At 35.1% G+C, this 24,951-nt stretch overlaps 3 protein-coding genes and 1 long non-coding RNA gene across 8 annotated transcripts in view; 2 read left to right on the forward strand and 2 right to left on the reverse strand.

Moving 5' to 3' along the window:
• The first annotated feature begins 459 nt into the window (after positions 1–459).
• On the forward strand, positions 460–15,039 carry form3 (formin 3). 2 transcript variants are annotated; one of them, XM_065313324.1, is made up of 13 exons: positions 460–992; positions 9,066–9,297; positions 9,356–9,515; positions 9,579–9,612; positions 9,745–10,624; positions 10,683–10,744; positions 10,800–10,988; positions 11,049–11,149; positions 11,206–11,276; positions 11,332–11,439; positions 11,501–11,571; positions 11,644–12,023; positions 12,084–15,039. In XM_065313324.1, the coding sequence occupies exons 2-13, from the start codon at positions 9,115–9,117 to the stop codon at positions 14,456–14,458; spliced, it is 4,614 nt and encodes a 1,537-aa protein (XP_065169396.1). In that variant the 5' UTR covers positions 460–992; positions 9,066–9,114; the 3' UTR covers positions 14,459–15,039. The 2 variants fall into 2 exon arrangements, with proteins under 2 accessions (XP_065169396.1, XP_065169395.1); XM_065313323.1 differs by having other exon boundaries at positions 9,079–9,297.
• On the reverse strand, positions 15,033–17,018 carry msl-3 (male-specific lethal 3). Its single transcript, XM_065313325.1, has 8 exons — positions 16,742–17,018; positions 16,622–16,690; positions 16,455–16,564; positions 15,863–16,399; positions 15,607–15,801; positions 15,413–15,546; positions 15,267–15,351; positions 15,033–15,214 (listed from the first exon to the last, which is right to left on the reverse strand). Exons 1-8 carry the CDS (start codon positions 16,841–16,843, stop codon positions 15,154–15,156), a joined length of 1,293 nt encoding a protein of 430 aa, XP_065169397.1. The 5' UTR covers positions 16,844–17,018; the 3' UTR covers positions 15,033–15,153.
• A 525-nt stretch (positions 17,019–17,543) lies between these two features.
• The window catches only part of Tomosyn (syntaxin-binding protein tomosyn), a 62,945-nt gene continuing 55,537 nt past the window's right edge, over positions 17,544–24,951 (forward strand). For 3 of the 4 annotated variants that reach the window (XM_065313220.1, XM_065313219.1, XM_065313221.1), the window contains exon 1: positions 17,545–18,541. In XM_065313220.1, coding sequence (XP_065169292.1) covers positions 18,419–18,541 — 123 coding nt within the window. In that variant the 5' untranslated portion in view covers positions 17,545–18,418. Of the gene's footprint in view, positions 18,542–24,951 lie in introns of all 4 variants that reach the window. The other variant, XM_065313218.1, reaches the window with a different exon arrangement.
• On the reverse strand, positions 22,496–23,087 carry LOC135800974 (uncharacterized). The gene is made up of 2 exons (XR_010550263.1): positions 22,816–23,087; positions 22,496–22,751 (listed from the first exon to the last, which is right to left on the reverse strand). It is a non-coding gene; the product is annotated as an uncharacterized lncRNA (long non-coding RNA).

The raw sequence follows: 24,951 nt of genomic DNA on the forward strand, positions 1-24,951 counted from the left end.
TACTAAAATCATTAACTTTCGAATAATGAGTGCATCTCGCGTCGAGCAGGTGTTTTCAAACAATTGCAAATTTTACACACGCACGCAAATACAATCAGGGCCGGTTTAAAATAAAAATTAACAAAATTAAAAAAACACACAAAAATCGAAAATTGTAAAATGTTTTTTTAATATCTGATTAAATGACACCAGAAGGCGCTGCTCTTAATAAGCCCGATATTGAATTCTGGAAGAATCGCACAAGGTACTTACCCAAAATGATGTTAAGTAATGTTGAGGTCATATTGGCTTATGAAAATAGTAATTACGAGTCCATGCCTGCACTGCAATGCAGGCGATGGCGTCGTTTGAAGTTTGAACGTCGTTGAAAATGTTGAAAATCGCATCGCGTCCGAAGGCCGTCCTCCACGCCATCGCCATCGCCAACAACCACACGACACTCACACACATGGTGCTTGTGTTCGCCTGCCTTGCAACTCGTTCGGTAGTTGCGAACGAGAGCCAGTTCGGTTCGTCCGGTCCTAATCAATTCACAATAAAAAATTTAAAATTAAAAAAATTATTAAATCGATTTTAAAAGCTGAAAATACTTTTAAAAAGTTTTCTAAGTTGTTTTGAATGTGTGTAAACTTTTATGTAAAACATTGTGTGAGTGTGACAGCGATCTGCGAGAGTGCAGTGTAAGTTGCGGGATTTTCGATGGTCTGGGCTATTTCGCATGCGCAGAGCGCATTGCGTGACGTGCGAGGCGCGTAGGGCGCTCCCTTGGCGCGCAAACGTGCGCCCAATTCCCATGTGGTCCCGAAACGCGCGACCATCGAGGAACGCGAGGCTGAGCGAGCACGCAGCGCTGCACGCGGGACCGGACGCGACCACGACTCACGATTGTCGTTGAATATATTTCACGGCGAAGCGAAAACGAAAACGAAATTTTACCCGCGCATAATGTGCGCCCAGGAAAACGATTGAAAATCCAACGATTATAATATCACGTAAGTTTAATCTTCAATTAATCTACAATAAATCTTTCATTTTTGTTTACGCCACAACTGATTTACGACGGTATTAATGTCTGTCTAATTATTCATAAAGAGAAAACATTGCAGAATGTATTAAAAACTCTTGGTTGACGTTTCAGTTATTTAATAAGTTGACATTGAGCCTATAATGTAATATTGTGCGCATTTTATTAAACTAATTTATTAATTAATGAGCCATCGCCATATTTGGGCGCTCGCTTCGTTCGCCGCAAACGTAATTCGTATTATCGTTATTATCATTAATGTCATATTTATTATAAGTCATTATAATACTTTTTTTATTCGCGCAATATCGTTTAAATGTGATTTTTTGCGAAGAGAATGTTACATGTTTCATATTTTATATTGCTAGTAGCAATTTGCTACATATTTGCAAATTGAACGAATATCCAAATTCGGATCGAATTGCCAATATTTCAATTTCGATATGTGTATGATTATGGACCGAAAAGGATAATAATTGCAATTTTAAAAGTTTACGTTTATAGAGTTGCTTGTAATTTTGTTATCATTTTGTGTCAAAAGAATTTATATCAAGTTTCTGAGAATTGATTGTAGTATTATTGAATTCTAAATTTTAAATTTTTTTTTAAAGTTTTATGGAAACTTGTATCATGAAATACAAAATACAAATTTTGGCTTTTATCAACTGCCAAGTGGATCATTATTTTAATAAATAAATCAATCAAAGTAAAAACAACAATACGAACGTCACTTTTCCGATCGGTCCTATTCAGAGGTGTGCAAAGGCACTAAACACAGGCACACAATTGTAGTTTGTTTAAGTTTGTGTAAACGGAAAGTAGGTTTTTACGTGAGTTTAATAAATTTAAACAAAAATGTAATAAAATGAAATTAAATACAACAAAACTAACAATTTCAGCAAAAATATCTGCATGAAGAAAGTTGTAAATGGCTAATTGTAGATTTTTAACGATGAAATTACTAGTATTTTAATATAAAATATTAATCATTTTAATTTTTCAATTTTAATCATTTCAAAAAGTGTTAAACGTTCAAATTTGGTTTTTGTTTGAGATCTTTTCAAGTGTAATAAAATATAAAAAACCTCAACAAATATGCAAATGACAAAATTTCTGTAATTTAGCAAAAAAAAGAGCGACGATTTACATTAATATTAATATTAATTTAATTAAACATTATTCTTCACCTTTATAATTTACTTTTTTTACCACTGTGCAACATGCACCTCACAAAATTAAGCCATTAAAACTGACAAATATAGCACATCATAACAAACACATTAACGCACGCCATTATAACGCTTATTAATCGTCATATTATCACTCTCCCACTTCCACACTGGCTGCATTCGCTATCTGAATACATTTCTGCATGTTAATTAGATTAGTGTTCCTATTAGATTTTGATTAGGAGAGTAACCAGTTCGCATTCAGCTAAGCGCGCGCAGATCAGTGTATTATATTGTAATGGATTGTGTACGCCGTATAATGACGTTAATTATGATTATTGGATTTCCTAATTCATCGCATAATGGCTCATAAATCTGAAATTAGGCGGGCAGTAATTTATTATACGAATATATTATATCAGGATATTTTCGAAAATGTAATGCGACACCGCGACACTGAGCAAACATTAATAAATTTCGTTGCATAAAAATTTACACTGAGTTATGTAAATTCTTGTTAAAAATCGCGTTTCATGTTACCGACATTATTATAACATTATAGAAATATATTAAAAGTTTTATGTTATTACATGCAACATAAGTTTCTCGTTTTAATATCGGATTACTTGCTAATATTTAATTTTAATAGATCAAAAATATACGTTTACCCAAAACAAGCAGTTCCTAAATATTTTGTACGGCTTAATCAACAAATGTTGTCTTAAATTAATTATTATTAAATGATTTTGTTTCAATTTGTTTCATATTTCAGAAATAAAAAATTCTAATAAAGAACGTTAGCGCCAGGATGGCGTGGGATGAATTACTATGATTGAATCTCAATATCAACTTTCGTCTCTTATTTTACATTCTATATTTACATTTCGGCGACAAAAAATACACTATATGCCTTTCCTTGGTTAAATAAATCTTTATATTAAAATCTTTCAAAACTAGTTCGGTGGTTTTTACGTGACAGCGTCACAAACAAACAATAAAACTCATTTTCATTTATAACTAGCTTTTGCCCGCGACATCGTGCCGCTAGTGATTAATAAAAATGTAATTCGGTTTTCCTCTCTTGTTCTAGACATAGTATGAGTCAATTCTATCAATAAGATTCGCAATTTTATTAAAAAAAATTAATTAAATAAAGAATTGCTAATAATGCACCTCAACGTGCCATCTCGGATTCAACTATTTAACTATAACTGTGAATGAATCTCAATGCCAACTTTTATCCTATAGAAAAGGGCTGTCTTTAGGGTTTTTCCCGCAATTATTCGAATTTTTCTCGTAAAAACCATCCTTGAACTTTAACGAATATTTAAAAAAAGAATTGTCCAAATTGGTCTAGGCGTTGTTGAGTTATGCGCTTACTAACAGATTTTGCGATTCATTTTTATATTATTGATCTATGAGTTTCGGTACAAATATGTTATTTTACTGCCTAAACAATAAAGTTCAATATCATTCCAGTTTCGTACTTTCCCGATAATAGTCTATGTACCTACCCAAATTAAATACATATTTAAATGTATCAGATTTATAAACAATTACAACACAATATCTTAACATTACATAATCCCGTATGCAATTTGAATATAGTTTTTGAATATGAAATTGAAATTGCATTGAGCAGTCGATCTGGCTAATGTGATATATGTATGTCTGATTATTATTAATTTATGCAAGGTGTAGACAAACGTTTTCATGTATGCGATGTCGCAATCATGGCTGTGGATGTCGGAAACCGTCGATTTGTTAAATCTGAATTGATAATCGTGCATAATTGGAGCAAGAAATCTGGGGATTAGTTAAATGTTCCGTGTCCGTCTGTCGGATCAGCTAAAAGCTTTCATACATAACAAAACATTAACATATTTAATACGTCAACACGTAAAACTTTTTAATTTCAGGCAGAAATGATTTAAATTTGAAAAGTCGAAATAATTCGCCCCAAAATTTTATACAAAATAGATTATAATTGTCTTGTTTCATTCGTTGTTTGCCAAGCTGAACCTGAACGATAAAAGCAGTCATTAAATTTTAACGAGCGAGTTATACCAATTAGAATTACTTTTATTGCTTAGGCCCCGACACAGTACGCACATCTGACCTGCAAGCAAGACGACGCTTGCTCTTTCAATTTGTATCCAATTATACAATTACGACCCGCACATTTCATCACCAGCATGGACATAAAATAACAAAACATTTCATTAAAGCTCTTCTTACATTCGAAACAAGATTAAAACGTTTCGTATTCTCTTAAGGGCATAATTTCCGTGTAAATCGATTTTAAAATTTAAACGGTTTTAATTATAATCCATCTAAAAACTCTAAAAATAAAGGTTTATACTTTAGAGTCTTTATACTAAAAAGTTGTGATGACTAAGCGTATGACTGCAGTCACTATTTGATTCTAAAGGTTTTCTTGCGGTTTGTCGTGGGTAAATGTTGGTGTGTCTTCGGATGTGATGTTGGCGATTCGTAAATTATAGCCGCCTGTCTCAGTTACACTGTTAGACACCCGACGCCATGTTGTTTGCGCACATGTGGCAATCTTGAAAAAATGGCGAAACAACAAAACGCTTCGAAACTCGACCGATGCACCTACGCACGGCACACGCTTAAATTATAACCTGGGAGTTTATTTCAAGATGTTAATCTATATCTAAGCTTAAATTGTTATTTTATATTTTTGGAAAATTATTTTTTTTTTCAAAAATATTTTCAGCTTGCTTAGTGATGAAATCGAGCGATAAAGCATAAGCTAAGTACACTCGTGCGCCATTGTGGTGAGTTACGGGTTTATTCATCGTTTGATTTCACATCGCACGAAATGTCACACTCGCGGCGCGCACAATAAGTAACATTTATCGATTTACACTCGGCGGTCATTAGACCGCCCGCAAACAATGGGAAAACGCGCAAGTAGCGTGCGATATGACGGCGGTGCTAATGTGATGTAACGCGATATTTATGCTTCTTTCTCTTGGCCTCTCGAAGAGAGGACTCCAAAGCAAACAACAACTCACAAGTCCAATGAGGCGTGAAGTTGACATAAAAATACTAACCAGATGGCGCTGTTCATTGAATAATAACGTCATTATTTAATGATTTGATCACCAAGGCATGAAAATTGTAAATTTTTATAAAATTTTTGAAATGATTCGATCCAAGTTCATAGACAATTTTCTAAAACAAAAAAACACACATGTGATTCATGCCCGTGTAGTTTAATGAGGATCGTATCATGATGTGAGATGTTGCGTTACGTTTCCTTGAATCGAATGGCGTCGTTTGACGCTCACGCGTTTTGCAAACTCTTCGTCGAACAACTGCAAACAAACGCTGCCGAGTGTCGATTGCCAGCAAGCCAACACAATTGACATCTTAAATTTCATATATCTGAGTAGATAAAATCAATATAAATTTGCTCGCAAACAGCAAAGACATAATAAGCAGCAAATATTAAACAAATTTCTATGCGCGTTTTAATTTTGTTTTCCTATTTGAAGTGTAGATTATCACTTATCGAGACATCGATTTCTATTTGCCTATAAATCATTGTCGTTGAGTTGAATAAATATTTCAACGCATATGTTTCCTTCTGGTTTCCTATGTTTACCTGTGAATTTTACTATTTTACTACTATTTACTTTGTATTGATAGCGGAAATACAAAAATGGCAGATCATAAAAGTTTGCATTCTGCGCACGAAAATGCGATAAATTCTCTTTCAGTGAATATGCTATACAAATGCTGGAGGATTTCCTACATTCTTTTTGTTTGTTTAATAAGCGGTTTGCTTATGAGATAATTGAGATAATGATAGCGTATCGACACGACACCGACGGCAGTAATTGCATAAATGCACAACGTGTATCAGTCAATAAACAAATATGACAATTACTGGGTACTAGTGAATTGTAGGAATAGTAAGTATGTTGCACAACTTACTTAATTACTAAAATACATACAGGATGTGACAGTAATAATCAAGTTTTGTTAATATTTTGCTAAATGAGTAATAAAACAATCTTTAAAATTGGCGGTAAATGAAGATGTGTCAATTATGGCATTGAATTGCAGAAATGATATTTGCAATTGTTATAAGTCAATATATATTTATGATTTTCTATTAATAAAACACAAATGGCACTATATTAAGTGAATTCCATTAAAACAATAAAATTTTCTTGCATTTTATGATGTTTTTTACTAATTTCCAATGATGACTTTAAATTCACAACAAAATGACTTTAATTCTCCGTGAAATATGACCTTTTCTCTTTTGTTATTTATGCTTTTCTTTAAAATTATTTTGCATTTGTTTGAATTTGCATAAAGTTTTGTTTACTTAAATATATTTTTTAAAATCTCGATGATACTTGTTGATTGCATGGAGTTAGTCTTGTTCAAACTTAATTTGAATAATAACCAGTTGAGCAAACACTAATTATCCGCTAATTATACAACACTCTTATTGTTGCCCTTATAAAACCAGCGACGAGCTGTGTTTCCGTCAATTCCAATAAATTTACCGCGCAATTTACGACAATATTACATACATTATTGTAATCGCTTGGTTGCTGCACAAAATGCTTACTAAACACCTTGATAAATATCGAAACGTTTTTCCGCGAGTTTAAAAATTATAAACTAAAATCTAATTTTTTAACAACTAAACAATAAATTTCTGCAAAATATCTTATTCATTGTAAATAATATAAATATATTTTTGAAAATTATTGCAGAGAAATAAAATTTTATTTTGTTTTCCAATAAAAAATCAATAAATAATTAATTTATTTTGTAATAGCAAAGATGGTAACCTAACCTTCGATCAGTCCAATGTCGACTTACGACTATCAGCGAGTATTGATCAATCAGTGCTACTTCTATTTACGTCTCGGATTTATGCCCATATGTCAGTTTCCATTTTCTTTTACAGAATGTATAACTTATGCTTGCTAACTACAGTGTGTTTAATTTGAAACGCATGATGCTGTAATATTTCGTGAATGTTTAATTAGTGTCTCCTGTTGATGCTGAGACCAACCAAGAAGAAAAAATGCATCGATGTGTGAACTAGACACATTCGCGCGATGTGTGCGCCCGCGGCCTGCATTGAAGTGATAATACCAAATTGGGAAGAATCAGTCCAAGGTGATGATCTAATAACGCCATTTTAAGCGTGGCACCGCACATTTGTGCGCTTGCGGTATTAAAAATTAAAAATATGGATATATAAAAATTAAAATCTGCGACACATATCCATTAATTTCATAAAATTTTAAATTATCTAATATAATTAGTTTATCAAAAATGGCGACCAAGGTATAATCAATTAATGGCGCCAGGTTTTTTTATTATTCGAGCGTCTGGTTTGATTTTATTCGTCATATTTCAAGTGGTCAAGTTTTGGAATGATGAATAATAAAATAAAGTAAATATTTTGAGTGCCAATCGTTGGTTTGTTTATTTGTTTAATAATTTAGAAGGTTTTTAAACTTGCACAACTATAATTGTTATATGCTCACTAAAAAGTCAATATTTAATTTTTTTAAATAAAACTTGAAAATTCCAGTTATGGAAGAATGAAATTGAAATTCAACGGAAGTAGAATTGTGCATTTTCATCATATTAGAATTCAAATTGCAATTTTCAGATGTCCGTCGTCTTCCTGTTCGGTTCGTGCCTCCGGTGGCAGCGGCGTACGTGGCCAAAGACACGAAGTATTTAGGTGTACATATTAGGCAAGCGGCTGACAAGCACTAAATGCACATTCGAGCAACAAACTTTACTTACTGCGCTTTTCTCTCGGCCGGAAGATGCAATATCGCATATGATATTCAAATGCATTGCCATAATCACGACGAGTTGCACCATAAATATCCAATTACACGTGTTCTATCATCAATTTCGATCTGGGGTGAACTTTCGTACGAATGCAATTTGTACTTGTACGGCAGCCATGTTAATAATGTGTTTACTAATGCGTAGATTTATCGAAAAGTTTTCACTTGTTATTTGTGTTTGTTTTCTGGTTTATTGCGCTGAGTTTAAGTAATAAAATTTATTTCACGGACATTTTTAATGGAATTTGCTGAATTTAAACGACTATTAACGAGATGGACATGTTCCCTGCATATTTTGACACAGTTTATTGAACGTTAAAGTAGACATGATAAATATTCTCCTAGTCGGTGTTAACTGCAAGCGCAAATATCAATAAATCGACTTGTGATTCATTACAAATATCAAAATACAAACTTGTGACGTCAGAGCTTATTAAAATATATAAATTCAAATTAATACAATTGTACACAATAAGAAACCGTAATAAAAGAAAAGCGAAATTGAGGACAAACGAAATGGAAATTTCGCCCGTAAAAAGATCAATAAACGCAAAACGCTCGCCGGTTACGCTTCACTACCACATAGAAATCTGAGTTCCAGTTCCGCATAATAATTTATTCCCTTTTCATCCACACACCCACATAAATATAAACTTAAACTATGCAAGAAATTACACTCAACTAAAATTGCAACAAGAAATCCTTAGTGCTGAATAAGTCCGATAAGAATTAACGCATTAGGGTACACTGCAAGGAATGTTTACTAAATTTACTTGAGCAGGATTGTAACTCGGAACAATCGAATGTTTTTCGCCGCCACGAACCAACATACTTGCGCTGGATGTTAATGTTAGTTGGTAAGTTGGCAGGCGTCCTGCGTCCTGCAGAGTGCTCGATACGCTCGCATGAGTCGCACAAATCACGCTCGCGAAGAAAACATTTAATAATTATTTCGTGCGCGATTGATTAATCAAATTTTAAATTAGCATATTTCAATTATAATAGTTGTGTGTTGCAGTTTAAAGCATTTAATTAAAAATTTTAATTAAATAAAATGGATTCACGAATTGGTTTGGATTTCATCGTTGAGAATCCGGAATATGTGCGAAAATTGGCGGCAGCGTTGGATACCAGTAATATTGCTGTGAAGAAACAAGTCTTCGAGTTGTTATCTGCCCTTTGTGTGTATAACGAGCAAGGACATGCACGAGCAATCGAAACACTAGACCATTACAGAGTATTTAATATATTTTTATATAAAAAGTGTATTTAATGTTAAAAAATATTTTTTTTAGAAATTAAAAGGTGAACGTTATCGTTTAACGTTAATCGTAAAAGAATTGGATTTTTCAAATGCTGTGGATTATCAAACAGCGCTGGTAGCGTTTGTGAATTGTTTAATCATCTCGACACCGCGACTCACCGATCGTATTCGTCTTCGGAATGAATTTATAGGTGCGTAATTTATGGTGTTAATTTGTGTTGACCAAATTTGACTTATGTTTCCTTTGTACGCAGGATGTAACTTGCTTCCGGTGATGAATAACCTCAGGTGAGCATTAAACCGTTATGAAGTAATCAAAATGATTCATATGTACCTATTACTCATTTGTGATAAGAATTTTACTATATGTCCAAAACAACGATCCAAAGTTTAAAAAAATTGAAAAAACATTTATTTTAGAAAATGTGCTGAAGCAGAACCGGAATTAGCTGTCCAATTAGACGTTTTTGACGAGCAACGTGATTCTGATGAAGCACAAAGTATGCAAGGTCCACATGGTGTGGACCTAAACTCACCATTGGATGTATTTTATGCAATTTTGAAACAAGTTGCGGAAACACCACAAGAAATACCATTTCTCGCCATACTTCAACACCTTCTTCGTATTGATCCCAAAGAACCAGTAAGTGACATTATTTGGGATGCAGCGGAACGCCTTATCCACCGCGCTACCCTTTTGGAGAATCAAGATGATGCCTCTCGACTTCTACGCTCACCAAGCGTACAGAATAAGTTTTTTTGTCAACACTGCCAGCATCAAAAATCGGAAGCAAATCAACGTAGATCAAGTATTAATTCAAGTCCATCGAGTCCACCGCCTCCCCCACCGGGACCACCTCCACCACCACCTCCATTAAGTTCGGGTATGCTACCGCCTCCACCGCCACCACCACCAAATATAGCTCCTCCTGTTCCTTCTGGAACAATGCCACAATTGTTGCCCAAACGAGATGATAGAACAAGCTATCATCAAGAAAATGTAATGGTGAGGAAACTGCCGCAACAGGAGATACCAGCACCCAAGATTAAAATGAAGACTATCAACTGGAATAAAATTCCGAGTAATAAAGTCGTGGGGAGTAACAATGTGTGGACACAGCTGGCTTTTAACCATGAACATTCCCCAATGGCGGATATGGATTGGAGTGAAATGGAAGGGTTATTTTGTCAGCAGAATAATTCGACTTCTGCGCAGAATTCTCCTCGAATGGGTCATAGGGATTCGACTGCTTCCACTAGTGATGTTACAGATAGAAGAGTACGGAAAGAAACATCAGAAGTAATATTATTACAAAATGTTATTTAATAACAACTAAAACTTATTTTTTAAATTTCAGATTACTCTCTTAGATGGCAAGAGGAGTTTAAACGTGAATATATTTTTAAAACAATTTAGAAGGTATGTTGATATCAGTTGACCAACAAAAAATGTTTTTAAAATATTTATATTGCAGTTCTAATGCGGATATTATCCAAATGGTAAAAAATGGCGAACATGATGAAATTGGAGCAGAAAAACTGAAAGGTCTATTAAAAATTCTCCCGGAAATAGATGAACTTGACATGTTGACATCCTTTGATGGTGATTTTGAAAAACTGGGCAACGCGGAAAAGTTTTTGCTACAACTTACTAGTCTTCCAAAGTATAAGAAATAATTTAATATGATATCTAATGTTATCTAATTATTTCAAAATAATTTCAGTTACAAGTTACGAATTGAAAGTATGCTCCTCAAAGAAGAGTTTGCTTCCAACATGGGTTACCTCGAACCAAGCATCAATGCGATGATAGCTGCAGCTGAAGGTACATAACCTTACTTAAACGCATTTATTTTAATTTAATAAATTTTATGTTTCCAGATCTTATGACAAATAAACCTCTTCAAGAAGTGCTTTATATGATTCTTGTATCTGGCAACTTCCTTAATTCTGTAAGTTTTCCATCGTAACCCCAAAAGTGTGTTTAAAATAAGGTTATGTTGATAGGGTGGTTATGCGGGTGATGCTGCTGGAGTAAAACTGTCTTCACTTCAGAAGATTACGGATATTCGTGCCAATAAACCCAACATGAATTTGATTCATTTTGTTGCCCTGGTAATATTTTCTTAATACGTTATTTCGCTTTTTTATTTTTTGTATATTATTCTTCTTATAGCAAGCAGAAAAACGTAATAAATCCTTGTTATCATTCACGGATAATGTAAATATCTTAGAAGATGCCGCAAAGTGAGTAAAAATTGTTTAAACAAAAACTAACCTTAAAAATGTTCTATTTTATTTTCATAATTTGTTTTATAGGAATACAGTTGATCAATTACACAATGAAATAAACACATTAGAAGCGCGAATACGCAAGATAAAGAAACAAATTGAATTACCAAACACGGAGTGGGATATTAAACAACAAATGCATGATTTTTTGCAAATGGCCGAACACGAAGTCACCAATTTACTGCAAGTAATGGGCCAGTTGGAAAACGTGCGCAAAAATCTCGCGGATTTCTTTTGTGAAGACGTCAATTGTTTTAAACTCGAGGAATGCTTCCGTATCTTCCATCTTTTCTATTGTAAGTTCAAACAAGCGTTATTGGAAAACGAACGACGACGTGTTCAAGAAGAACAGGCTCAAGCGCGAAGACGACAAAGAGAAGAATTGCTCGCAACTAAACGACGACAAAGTATGTTAACCATTATTTATATTAGAGTTATATAGTAGGCTATGATCTCTTTTTGTTTAGTGGAAAGTTTAGCTGCAACGACACCTGACAACGAAGCATACGACATGCAAATCTACGACAATCGACCCGGTTACCCCCAACGGAAGAAACGAATTCCAACGACTTCATCAGCTATGACTTCTGAAGACGAGTTATCTATTCAAGGATCACCTTCGGTTACCAGAAGGAGACTGGGTAGTTTCAACGGTAATAATAGTGATTCCTTTGGTCGAGGAGACGAAAAGTCACCGGATATCACACCAACGGGTAGTATACGACGACGTAAAAGTCGTGTTATGACTGAGGAGGACGAAGGTAGTTTAATGGACTTCCTAAGGACTTCTGGAAACGATGCTAGTAGAGAAAGAAAATCTTGGGGTAGTCTGGATAGGTCCTGGGCAAGGAGAGCTCGTGGATCTTTCAGAAAGAGACCTGCATTGTTAGGAGCTGATTTTGCTTCTGATAGAGAAAGACCTTCAAGTCCATCGCCATTGAGTGAATGCAAGCCAATTGTTCCCGACCAACCTCATAGTTTGGGAAGTGCACATGCACATACTCCAGAAGAACAAAAACCAAAAGAGTGGAGGCAAAAGATTGAGTCCTGGTTGCAAGCAAACGAGAAAGATGATAGTATACAAAAGAGACGGGAAGCAAACCGTAGATCATTAGAGGTAGACTCGGAAAGTGATAGAAGTAACACCCTTGATACTCTACCAGAAGGTAAACAGGTTTATTCTGGGAGTCAAAATACGTACAGGAAAGTTCATCCCGATTGGAAACCTTCCAGTACAATCGATCGCACTGATGTGGTCGGGGCAATGGAGACTGTGGAAGATGTCCAGCCACAATTCAAGGACAAATCAGCTTGGCGTAAGTCCAATCTCAACGTTGCCAACAGCACAGAACAAACGAAAGAGAATTCAATTCGCTATAAATCAATCACTCCTATCAATTCGCCTCCTATAGAAGCAACAGAAGATTTGAATCAACGCAAAGAATTAATTAGTTTGCTTGGGGGACGTCCAGCTACTGATAAGCTGACAATTTATATCCGCAAACCTAGCGATACGCCACCACCACCAACAAAAATGACAAAAACAGAATCGTTTGATGTAACAGCCACTTCCTCATCACCAAACATCAGTAATAAAGTAGAGATTGATCAAGATAACATTGAAACACCTCCAGCTACAAGGCGAGTGTTTACACCTACTCCAGTAGATAAACGTGAACCAGTTGCACCTACGCCTTGCAGGAGAACTCAGTGTAGACCTACAGATGAGATGGATGCTACATTATCATTGGGAGATGGTCAATTCGATCGGTTTTCAGCTGCTAGGCGTACCAGACGATATAAACGTCAACAAGAACAGCAGGAACCAACTGAGGCGGTTGTAGAAACACAAAAAACACCGGTGCATCAGATTGAAACCAGTGTAGAGACTGTTCAACCAGAAGTGCATTATGATAAAGATACAAGATTAAAGAACTGGAAGGAAAGACTTGTTTCTAAAGACTTAACCATGACAAATCAAGATAAAGAAGTTAAAGAACCTAGAAAAAGATTAAGAAACCTTACTGATATCAATCAAACTGAAATTAAGATGGCGATTGATAAGAAAACAACACCGGAGAGTATCACTAAAGATAATAAACTGAAATTAGAAAAGAAGTTGTCAGCAAAAGAAGAAAATGATGAAGGTTTCGAAGAAACCCAAAGTCTCATGTCAGAATCCCCTAGCCAAGGGGCTTCCTCAGGGAACTACGAGACAGATCCGCAGGAAACAAGCGCTAAGAAAGAAAAACCCAGCACTCCGAAGATAATTAATAAACGAGCAACACCCGAACGTCCATCTTTGATAAAATCACAACGCGAAAGTAAAACTCAAAATTTAGTGCAGAAATTTAACAGATTAGATAGAACAGCGTCTACTAGGACATCTCCAACTTCTCCATTACATAAAACCGCAACATTACCACGGCGTACGTCAAGTTTAAGACGTGACTCTTCCACATCAAACTCTTCTTCAAGAAAGCCTTCGGTACAAAGATCAAATTCGAGAAACTCAATTGTGAGTTCAAGAAGTTCATTGAATAGTGCCACTTCCACGAATACCGTAAAACGTGTATCGCCATTAAAGTCCTCAACAGGAAGCAATATATCGAACAAAATCGGCTTGGTTCGTGTACCAAGCATTAAATCCACAAGTGGATCATTGCTTAACAAAACTCCTTTAACTTCGACTAGAACGGGTACTGTTACAAATGGAAGTGGACTCAATGTAAAGCCACCAAGACCAAGTTCATCGTTTATGAAACCCACCACATCCAGTTCTACAAAAACTACCACTCCGACTGTTACCAAAAGCACATTGCCTTTTAGATCAGGACGTTAAACTATGTACGTATGCGTTTTTTTACGAATTAAGGTTTACAAATCCGTCCGCAAATGTTGGTGATAAAATTTATGCAATAACTATACGAGTATAATTACCGATGCAAACGTTGTCTACCTAGTCATCTTAGGAAATTGCTTTCAATACTGAATTTGCCGCACATATGAAATAGACTCTAAAAGATTTAAACTGCTACTGGTGAACTAAACCTTATAATTTAGACTACATGGCGGGACAATAACACTAGGCAACCAACATCACCCATTATTATTTTGTAGTATATAAGCATAACCTATATTTCATGTTAAAGTGATTTAACTGACTAAAGACTAACTCCCTAATTAATTTCTAATCTAGTTTGGTAAGTTTCATATGCAGGAAGATATAAAATAGAAAAGTGAAGCTTACATACATTAATTTATATTCTTAGATGTTTTAAGAATGATTAACCATTCGTTTTAAGTCGTTGTATCGATTTATCCGTATAAATAATTATTTATTGTATTACTTTATTACCAATGTAACACATATGAAATAATTATATCTTCGATTTTGTTACCAAATAAAACGGATATCACTGAGATTGCGTTTATTTTGTTTGCAACAGCATTAAATAAAATATTACAATAAATAGTAAGATGAGACAGTTTAAAAGTAAATTAAAATATTTTTACACAAGATTTTACCTTTTAAAATTATTTGTGTCCGTGAATATAGACATCGTCCGTATACCACTCCTTATGTTCAGCTAAAAATCTAAAAACAAAAGTTTTAACAAAGAAATAGAAATAAATATTTGAAAACTTACGCCATGAAACTTTCCAAGTGTGTTATCAAAACCTTCATCTTATTCTCGGGCATTTGTGTGCTCGACAATAGTTCTGGTAATTTCACTGTGGATCAAATAATATATTCAAATTTCACATATAACTTATAAATTATTGTAATTTTTACCAAAGAGCCTGGCGAGATGGGTAGCGCCATATTGTAAACATGGCGGTTTGGGTTCCTGCGCATAGACGTAGTCGGGAAGTGCCTTCCACATTGCAATTTTGAAGAGCGGACTGATTACATCAGCGCTATTACCGCTACAAAACAAAAATAATAAAGAATGCATTTTGTAAATAATTAAGATAAGTAAAACTTACCTGGCAGGTTTACCAACTGATGAATCCGAGTGGACACTGCCGTTGCTATTAGTGTCTAGACTTCGGTAAGAGCGTAATGAACGTCGTCTTGACGCTGGTCGGGTTGATGCATCACCGTCGTTATTTTGCTCGTCTTCTTCGGTATTTGTAAATTGAGTAAACTCGTGAGATTCATCGAAATTTTCAACTTTTACACTAAAATAAAAAAAAACAAATCAATATATTCATGATTATTTCGTTTAATGTTAGTACTTACAACTCGGTTTTAATTTTAAGATGTGGCGCAGCAACTTGCGCTTGTTTAAAATCTGTCTGCCCTCGTTCTGCGTTATAAAGCAAAACGTCCGGCAAACAGAAATCGAAATAGATCCTTAGCCCATCAAGAAACTCCTGAACAATATTGATATTCTTCTGCAATACTTCTGGTTTAATTTTCTCGCGTTGTCCATTAGTGCCGTTCCGCACGCGATTATTGCCTTTTTCTGACAGCAACTTCTGATTGTTGATGTAACACTTCCAATATGTTTCCAGAATGGTTACTACAGATGGTAGCGCTGGCAGGCGATGCAGTTTATTACGTTCGTGTATCTGCCGGTGGTCGTTTTCTAATATTTTTCTCAATTCTGGGGTAACTTCAAGTGGAATAGTGTCTTCCTCACAAGAGGACTCCTCTGAGCTTGTCAGCTCTTGGTTTTCATCCTCCTCCTCCATCACGACATTATCACAACTTCCATCATCTGGTAAAACTGGACTAGTTTTCTTTTTTTGTTCCTTACGGTACAAGTAAGAACCGCTAAAAATGAAAATAAAAATCAATTTTGATCAGATTAAAAAAAAAATTAAATTACAATTGTAGTTTTGATTTTTGAGCCAAATCGCGTTGTAGTTGCCTATTCTCTACGGTATCCTTCAGGATAAATTCCTCACTGACGCATCGATCCCATGAAGGATTCCAACCCTAAAATGTCAACATAAACAAACACTAACAAATTGAAACAGGTTAATATAAGCTTACTCTGAAGTGAATGAGATATTCGACAGTTTTGCGCCCTTTGTCATCCTTTTTTACGATCACGTCTTTGACCTACGAGTTCACAAATAAACACCTGTGATAATACTTTTTTTGTGTGTTTACCTTGGATTCGTAGAGCACTTTAGCTTTTGTTGGATCGGGCTCGTAACATAGCACTTTCTCGCCTTCTAAAAATTTCAGTTTCAAGCCGCGAGTAGAAACCATTCCACCGAACGATCGCTACAATGGAATGTGAACTAATTTGCGCGGCGCATTATTCGGTATCTGCTTGTGTATTTATTAAAGAATTTACCGCATTATGTGTTTAATTGAGGAGCCAAGCAGCCCGCGCCAGTCGCGCCATTTGCGCTGCAACCTGCGCCATTAATCTACTGCGCTTCTAGCGCCGCACTTGTTTAGTGCGGAAGCGGATAAAACACACAAGCCGGTAAAGATCGGGCATACTCGTCAAAGTATTATTCAAATAATAAAACCATTAATTCTTTTATTTATCTAATAACATCTTAAATCACAAAATACCTATAAAAATCATTAATAATTAATCTTCTATGAGTAAATTAAATATAATATTTAAAAGTATTAAATCTTTGAATATAATGGGTTTTAAGTAATTCATTACTATTTAAAAAGAAATATTGAAAGTAGAAGAATTTGTGCATTGTTCTGAACTGACAAGCGTATAAATTAACAAAAATTTGTATTTTTAAAAAATTACATCTTGACAAGACATTTTGTCCTGAGTTTATTTCATTATTTAAAAATCACTACGGAAACATCTATCATTCAACAGTAAGTACGTAAAAGTTTTAAAATGATTTATATTAAACAATTGAATAAAATTGCAGGCGTCGTACGAAAGTGATACAAATTCCCAGTCGAGTCGTACCTCGCTGTGCGGACGCGCATCGCGCATGCGCAACATGTGGCCGACTGACTGTCATATCGATCAGTCAACAATTGACAGTCGTGCTTGTTGAACAATAACAAACTGCAGTAGGAATGATCCAGAACGAGGCGCATCCGTAGCACGCGTAGCAAATAAGACATTTTAATTTGTAGTCGTAGCTGTAGTAATCTGTGTAGTTGTTTTCCTGCATGTTCAGTAACTCCAACCGACGACGAAGTAGACGGACCGCATATTCTGTCCATGCGTAAGTGTGTGTTGTGTGCGCGAGAAAGAGAGCGAAATAATCGCACTTGAGAGTTTCTCCGAACGGTGGCGCGCATTTTCCTGCAGCGCGGCGCGCTAGATTCGGGGGCAGGTCGGCGGCGGCGGTATCGACACCTCCCGCGCCGGCGGCGCACACGCGCAGAGTCGTCGTCGCCGCGTTGCAGGTCGCAGCGCAGCGTTTTTGACGCGGAGGCACGTCGCCCCGCAAGTTCGCGACCAGCGCTGAGTCCGATCAGCAGGAGCAACCCGACACACACACGCACACACTTTCTCTCTATCGTCGCGAGTACGACACCTGAAAAATCCGGCGAAAAGTGTTCGCACGCAAACAACTCCGTGGCAAAGCGCGTAGCACTCACCGAATCAACTGACACACGTTTGTCAGCAATCTCAATAATATCAACAAGCAGAAAAACCCAAGCAGAATATAAAAAAAAACTTTAAAACTTTGATTGGTAACGTCAGAAAGTTGTTATAATCTAATTGTGATTACGGTTATGTCAGTGACCGAGTGACTGAGTGACTGACTGGGTGGCGGCTGATTTTATTCTTGGGCAATGCTGCAATGAGACTCTGGGCGATCGCGAAGACGCATTGACGAATGCGCAATGAAGAAGTTTACGATCCGCAGCGTTTTGGACACCTTTCGGACGTCGGTGACGCAGCCGACGCGCACCGACCAGGAGGTCGTGCAGGAGACGCTCCGCCAGGATAACTTTCAAGTGAAGAGGGTGAGTCGCCCTAGTTTCACTTTCATTTCACCACCAGCGCCAACCGAAATAGATCACAATCTAAATAATCAAATATTTCCAAATTCAAATCATTGTAAAACAAATAAATAACAAAAAAATTTAATAAAAACAATGTTCGTTGACATTTCAACATCAAAGGACAAATTTATAAATATTTGTGTGGCATTTTAATTTAGTAAAAAATGGAAAAAAATTAAAACGTAAATATTTTTGTTTGGTGTTGAGGGCGAAATTATGTAACACGCTCGCATCCTATTATTTAATCAATAACTTCAACATCGTTTATTAACATAATACGTCCGAACACACGCCGAACGGTTCGTGTTTGGTTGGCGCTCAAGTTTGGCGCGTTTTGGAAATTGGAAATTACTGACTAAAACTAGGCCACCGAAATTTTCAACGACTATGTTTAGGTGCACCCAAAGCCATAATTTCCAGCAAGGAAGCATACATGCGTTTAAAACAACAAGAGTTTGAATAATTAACGACTTGTGGTTAGTGGCTGTGTGTGGTGCATGACGTACGTATTGAAATAATGTGATTAATATGTGTATTGTCAAGGTCAGACGCTTCCTCACTTGCAGGAGCCGTCGTAAAATATCAAATTAAGAAAGAAATTCCTCCTTTTTATCGCGTGATTTTAATATTTTGTTTTAATACGCCTCTGTTTACTTGCATTCAGGATGATGCAATGTCTTGAACAAAAGGAAAGACACTGTTCTATTAGATGAGCAAATATTTATTATTGGGTGATAATTTCATCCTGTATTAAGTAAGTTGTCGCAACACATTTGCATATTAATGCAAATTTCGTACATATACAGAATTATTTTACAAAATAACACGATTATTATGCATATTTTCGGCATTTTTTTACATGGTTTAATGTTTTTGATGAAATTAGTGGAACATGTGCGTTTTATGCAGGTGTAATTTCGCCTACTTTAATTATAATTAGATTTGATGACCTGTGTTGCTATTTTAAATTTAGTATCGTGTTTATGCATAAGAATTGTCCACGGCGGTTAAGATTTTGATTTTTATACTATACGAATATTAATTTTACGGCTTTCCGGTTTTCGAAAAATTAAAGAAAAAAGGTTTTAGTGAGTTTTTAACACTTTTATTTAAATAAAATTAGATAATTTTGTAATAATTTAACGTTATTTTAAGTTGATGACAAAAAAACATTAATTATGTAATTTTACGCCTAATCAATGATTATTTAATTAATATCACTTGAATATTTATGATCCAATGTGAAAGTAGTGGAATTTTGTTCTATTTAGTGTTGTAGAACAAAGTACATTCGATTTTTGTTAATAAAACCACAATTTATGTAAATAGCAGACACCAGACGCCATTTTGTTTAGTTACACTTGTGTCCATGTGACCATGTGTCTCTATCCGGAGAATGTGTGTGCGAACGATTGTGTACAGTACTATAATTAAACAAAACGAACGCCGCGACTAATTTATGCCGTCATTTATTATCACGCACCGATAACGCACAATATTTATACCAGCACTACCCGAATAAATTCGGTGTGTTTGTGTTTAAACGCTTATAGTAACCACTAATTTAAAACCTCGACGTTTGTATAGTAAAATCAATGAAATGAAGGTGTGAACTTAACCTAACCTCATGACGTCATCGCGTATATCTAATGTGCACGAATCCCGTGTCTGACATGTTTGGTTAGGCGCGACAACATGACTGTAGTAACAACAACAACAACAATTGGTTATTGCTCGCGTTTATACATATACAGTGTGTTTACATGATGATTCTTGATGAAATCTTCAATTTCTATGCATTGCGAACACCCTGTGTGTGTGGATGTATGTGTGTGAGTGTTTAATTATGCGTGCATTGAACAACGTTTGTTGGATGTAGATTGTAGAACGTCGAACATTGTCCTATCGGCGTTCCTGGCTTAGATAACGCAAATCCACGCTCGACACGCAAATTTGTATCGATTCACCAGTACGCGTGCGCGTATATTATAGTATTATTCATATGCGATTGAATCATGTATCACAAATCGACGCCATTTATTTATCATAAAACCTGCAGACCTGTGTGATTTATTATAATGGCCATTGCGGATGAATTGATGAGGTCATTAGCGAGCGATAAATTCGATGATCGACGGCCGGCGTGAGTTTCATTCATGGCGCGATATGCGATCGGTAAATGCTGAACGCGCGAGAGAGCCAGCGAGAAAAACGCGATAAGTTGAGTCAATATTTTCCATTGCGCTGGCTATAAATAGTCGCCAAAATTATACACTGTTAATGTGTAAAATTTAACTAAACTAGTTGACACGGCGAACTGGGGACTCTCTTATCAAGAAATGTCGTGTTGAATTAATTATATTAACTGAATTTAATACAGTTTCTTGGAAAGATAAAATACATACTCCAATTTAAATCATTTTAACAATAACCAGCTTTTATCCCATAGTTTTAGTAAAAATGTAATTTATTTTTACTTCCTTGTACAAGACGGAATTTTAAATAATAATTTAATTTTTAATAATGATAATAATGCACTTTTGCGCCATCTCGAATTGAATTATTTCACGGTAACTATTATTGAATTTTTATACCAAATTTTATCAATTACTAGCTTTTGCCCGCGACTTCGTTCCGGTAGAGTTTAATAAAAATGTAATTCGTTTTTACTCTCTTGTTCTAGACATACGAGTAGTAGGTGTCAATTCTATCAATAAGATTCGCAATTATATTTTTAAGAAATTAATTATATAAAGAATTGCTAACAATGCACTTCAGCGCGCCATCTCGGATTCAACTATTTAACTATAATTATGATTGAAACTCAATGTCAACTTTTATCTTATAGAAAAGGGCTGTCTTTAGGGTTTCCCGGTAATTATTCGAATTTTTCTCGCTGTTAAAACCATCCTTGGACTTTAACGAACATTTAAAAAAGAATTGGCCCAATTGGTTTAGGCGTTGTTGAGTTATGCGCTTACCAACAGGTTTTGAGATTCATTTTTATATTATCGATTTAATGTCCGTTAAATTATAATTTTTGACATTTTAAGGATTATTGCGTTATACGGGACGGAGCCGAATTGAACAAATCATAGATTCTCAAAAACTGTCCATCCGGTCTTGAGTTATAATTGCTGTTACTAACTCGACTTTGTTTCATCTGTATATAAATAAATATTAGATATTTCACTAATTTGTAAATGGGCTAATAATCTAACAAATTAAAAAATTAAAAATTCGATTTAGTAGTTCTTGCGTTTTAAAAAGCGTATCTTTATGCATCCATAACCACAAGATGGAGCCTCTTACTATTTTGCTATTTATTTGCTTCAATTTTTTTCTTTTGTAACTTTAAAAGTGCAAATTTAAACAATCATGATTAGATCAAGACGCATCAGTACACAATTGGCTCGTCAAACAACATTGCGCGTACTTGGCACGGCTTTATTGAGTCATATGTCAAGTCATTTCTATTACACGTGTTACCAACATACGTATTGGATTCGAAAACATTTTCTATCGGTCACAATTGCACTTGTAACACTTGTGCTTTGTATATTTTCCTTGTTATTTGTTGCGTCTTCGTGCTTGTTGCGTCCACTTCCTGAAAATAAGCAGATTATACCAGTTGTCGGATGGGATGGGATGGCAGGTGAAGTTGAAGTTTCGATTTTACTTGTTGAATGCACTTTGTATCATCGCCGAACAGCGCTGTATGTCGTTTTATCCACTTATAACCTGCGTCGAAAGTCGAGCGGAGGATTAAACTGATTTCTAAGGTTCTAAGGGTTTTCGTGTTTTCCGTGATTTCTCTGGTGAAGAATTTTCATAAATCAAATCGCAAAAATTAAATTATGCAAGGAATGTTTTATAAATAAATACAGGTTAATTAAATTATGATTTTAACGAGAATTAATTAAATTGTCTTTATTTAGCGTTATTTTTATGGTAGGATATTTATATATGACCTTTTTAAAATTATTTTTCTCATTTTTCATGTAAATATTCACTGTAAATGTTTACAAACAAGCAAAAAATATTTCACGTTATAAAAATATGCTCAGTATAGGTAAATTAACAACGAAAAAGTTATCATTTGCTTTATCCTACGTGGTATTTTTGTTGGAGATGAGTTGAGACCAGTGGATTTAAATATTGTTGAATTTTGCTTAAAAAATAACGAGGACATGAGAATAACGCGCACGTAACATGTTTGTATAAAAAGGGCTTACATTTTCTTCATGTTTTTGGTATAATAAACGGTGTTATAATACTGTAAAAAAGATTTTCACGAGTTAAAATGATTAAAATAATGTTTTCGCTCTGGGTATATTGGATACTTTTGAGCGTTTCCTACGTGCCGCGACGACAATTATCGTAGAATAATACCACTAGTACGTGTTATCGGAGCCGGGCGTTTAAATAAATTTCGAACGTTGACGTGCAATTTAAATTGCCACGCTGAGAAAACAGCGACGCGCGCTGGTACGTTAAAATTCCAAGTGCAAAACAGAAAAGAAAAAACGCATTAATAATTGCACTCGACGTCAGCCGGAATAAAAACGTCAAGTGAGAGACGCGGACGCAAAGTAAACGAAGCACGGCACGTTTACAATGCACAAATTGATAAATTAAATAAGTGCTAATGAAGGAGACATTCTTTTTTTATAATCATTAATTATATTGAAAGTAAATGCTGTTGAGATGCGTGCAACACGAGTGCATTGTTTCATTTTGATGGAAATTAATTTATTATTAATTCTTTCATTCGGACATATTGTACATTTTTGCTTCCTGCGCAGAGTACACATTAATTTATATTCAAATGGCTGGAATAATTTGTCCGTTTTGTGACGGAATGGTTGATGATGTTGATATTGATGTTGTTGATAAAACCGATGAATCCGAGTTTTGCCGCGAGTGAAATGCAGACAAATCCGGGGGATTTGTCGCAATTCTAGCTACATTTATGTTTGCCCAGCCCAGGCAGCAAAAAATGCGGTGGAATATTCAAAAGGTATTGGTTTATGAAAAAAAAAATGCAAACAGAACACGATGGTGGTGATTATGCATTTATTCCCTTTTAACTACAATGCGGAATTCGCATCTCTTTTGTACGTTTTAAACTTATTTTATTTTATTTTTTAGTAATGAATGAATAAATAAACATGATGCGTAAAAGCAGCGTTGGTTTTGAGGGTGCGTCGAGGGCTGGTCGACCAGGAAGGGATTAAATTGAAATTTCGTGTTCTGCGCGCATCCCAGATGATGTATACTGAGTATGTGTACGCATAAATTCGTTTACCACACACACTTATCTATTCACATGCACACGAAGCAGTAGGTACAGAATATAAAACAAAAAAGTCCAAGGGTGTAATTTTTGTTTAGGTATTTTAAATTTCTTTTTTTGTATTTATTCAAATTTATGTCTTTTGTTGTATGCGCATATTTCGTTATTCCATTATGAGAGAATTATGAGCTCATTTGCGTAATGTTGCTGTTTATATGGATGCAAGTTAATTATATTTTAATTAGGTGATGACGTTCTAAATGGTCATGAACGACTTTATATTTTATAACCTGATATAATATTTAATAGATAGGTATTATTTTGATTGTTTGAAACTTGGACGACAACCATGCACTTGTGCACATGTTAAATTGCGAATTTAAATATGCACTGTGTACGTTTCCTTTTCACTGCTATACTAATCAACAAATTTTAATGAATTTTGGTTTAGGGATAGTTTAGGCCTTGGAATAGGACATAGGCTACTTTTTGTTGTAAAAATAAAAATTAGAAGGTATAAAATTGAGGTTATAGTATAATACTTATAGGGGTGATATTAAGAATTTAAGAAAGAGATTTATTCGGGTATTAATATTATTTATTTAATATTATTTAATATTATTAATTAATAATTAATTAGAACGTTTAACTCACCCTGTAATATAAATATTTTATGATAAAGATAAAATGTTCCATGGCGTTGTACCAAAAGTGTCATTTAATGATTGATTAAACATTAAATATCTGCCAACGCACCACGCCGAATATATTATCCCCGTTGTTATCTTTATCCTCGGTAGTCAAGCACGGCCCTTGTCGTTTTTGTGATCATTAAATTTCCTTTTAATTTTTTAGTATTTTTCCTCCCTTGGCATTGCCAACACTTTACACCGCTCTGCCATTTGATTCCATGCGTGAAAAATAACGATTTCGAATCATAATTAAAAGCGGAGCCGTAGCGCCATCTAAACGAGCGACTCGACTTGAATGCAAATGTTAATGTTAATCCATACAGGGATAACGTAGGGATGAAAATCAACGCGGATTCTTCACGCGAAGAACTGAATAAAAAGAA

The sequence above is a fragment of the Atheta coriaria genome, unplaced genomic scaffold (assembly GCF_025399875.1).
Source record: "Atheta coriaria isolate IRGN ID8LTWV9N9 unplaced genomic scaffold, Caltech_Dcor_3.1 hic_scaffold_10_pilon, whole genome shotgun sequence".
Lineage (NCBI taxonomy): Eukaryota > Metazoa > Arthropoda > Insecta > Coleoptera > Staphylinidae > Dalotia > Dalotia coriaria.

Excerpts from the sequence above, each read along its gene's own strand:
- msl-3 (XM_065313325.1), bottom strand. The coding sequence starts at position 16,843 with ATGGTTTCTACTCGCGGCTTGAAACTGAAATTTTTAGAAGGCGAGAAA. Across the intron at positions 16,565-16,621 it reads AATATCTCATTCACTTCAGA|GGTTGGAATCCTTCATGGGA; the intron begins GTAAGCTTATAT and ends TTGACATTTTAG. Across the intron at positions 16,400-16,454 it reads CAAAAATCAAAACTACAATT|CGGTTCTTACTTGTACCGTA; the intron begins GTAATTTAATTT and ends TTTCATTTTTAG.
- form3 (XM_065313324.1), top strand. The coding sequence starts at position 9,115 with ATGGATTCACGAATTGGTTTGGATTTCATCGTTGAGAATCCGGAATAT. Across the intron at positions 9,516-9,578 it reads TCTTCGGAATGAATTTATAG|GATGTAACTTGCTTCCGGTG; the intron begins GTGCGTAATTTA and ends CTTTGTACGCAG. Across the intron at positions 11,440-11,500 it reads TGATTCATTTTGTTGCCCTG|CAAGCAGAAAAACGTAATAA; the intron begins GTAATATTTTCT and ends TTCTTCTTATAG.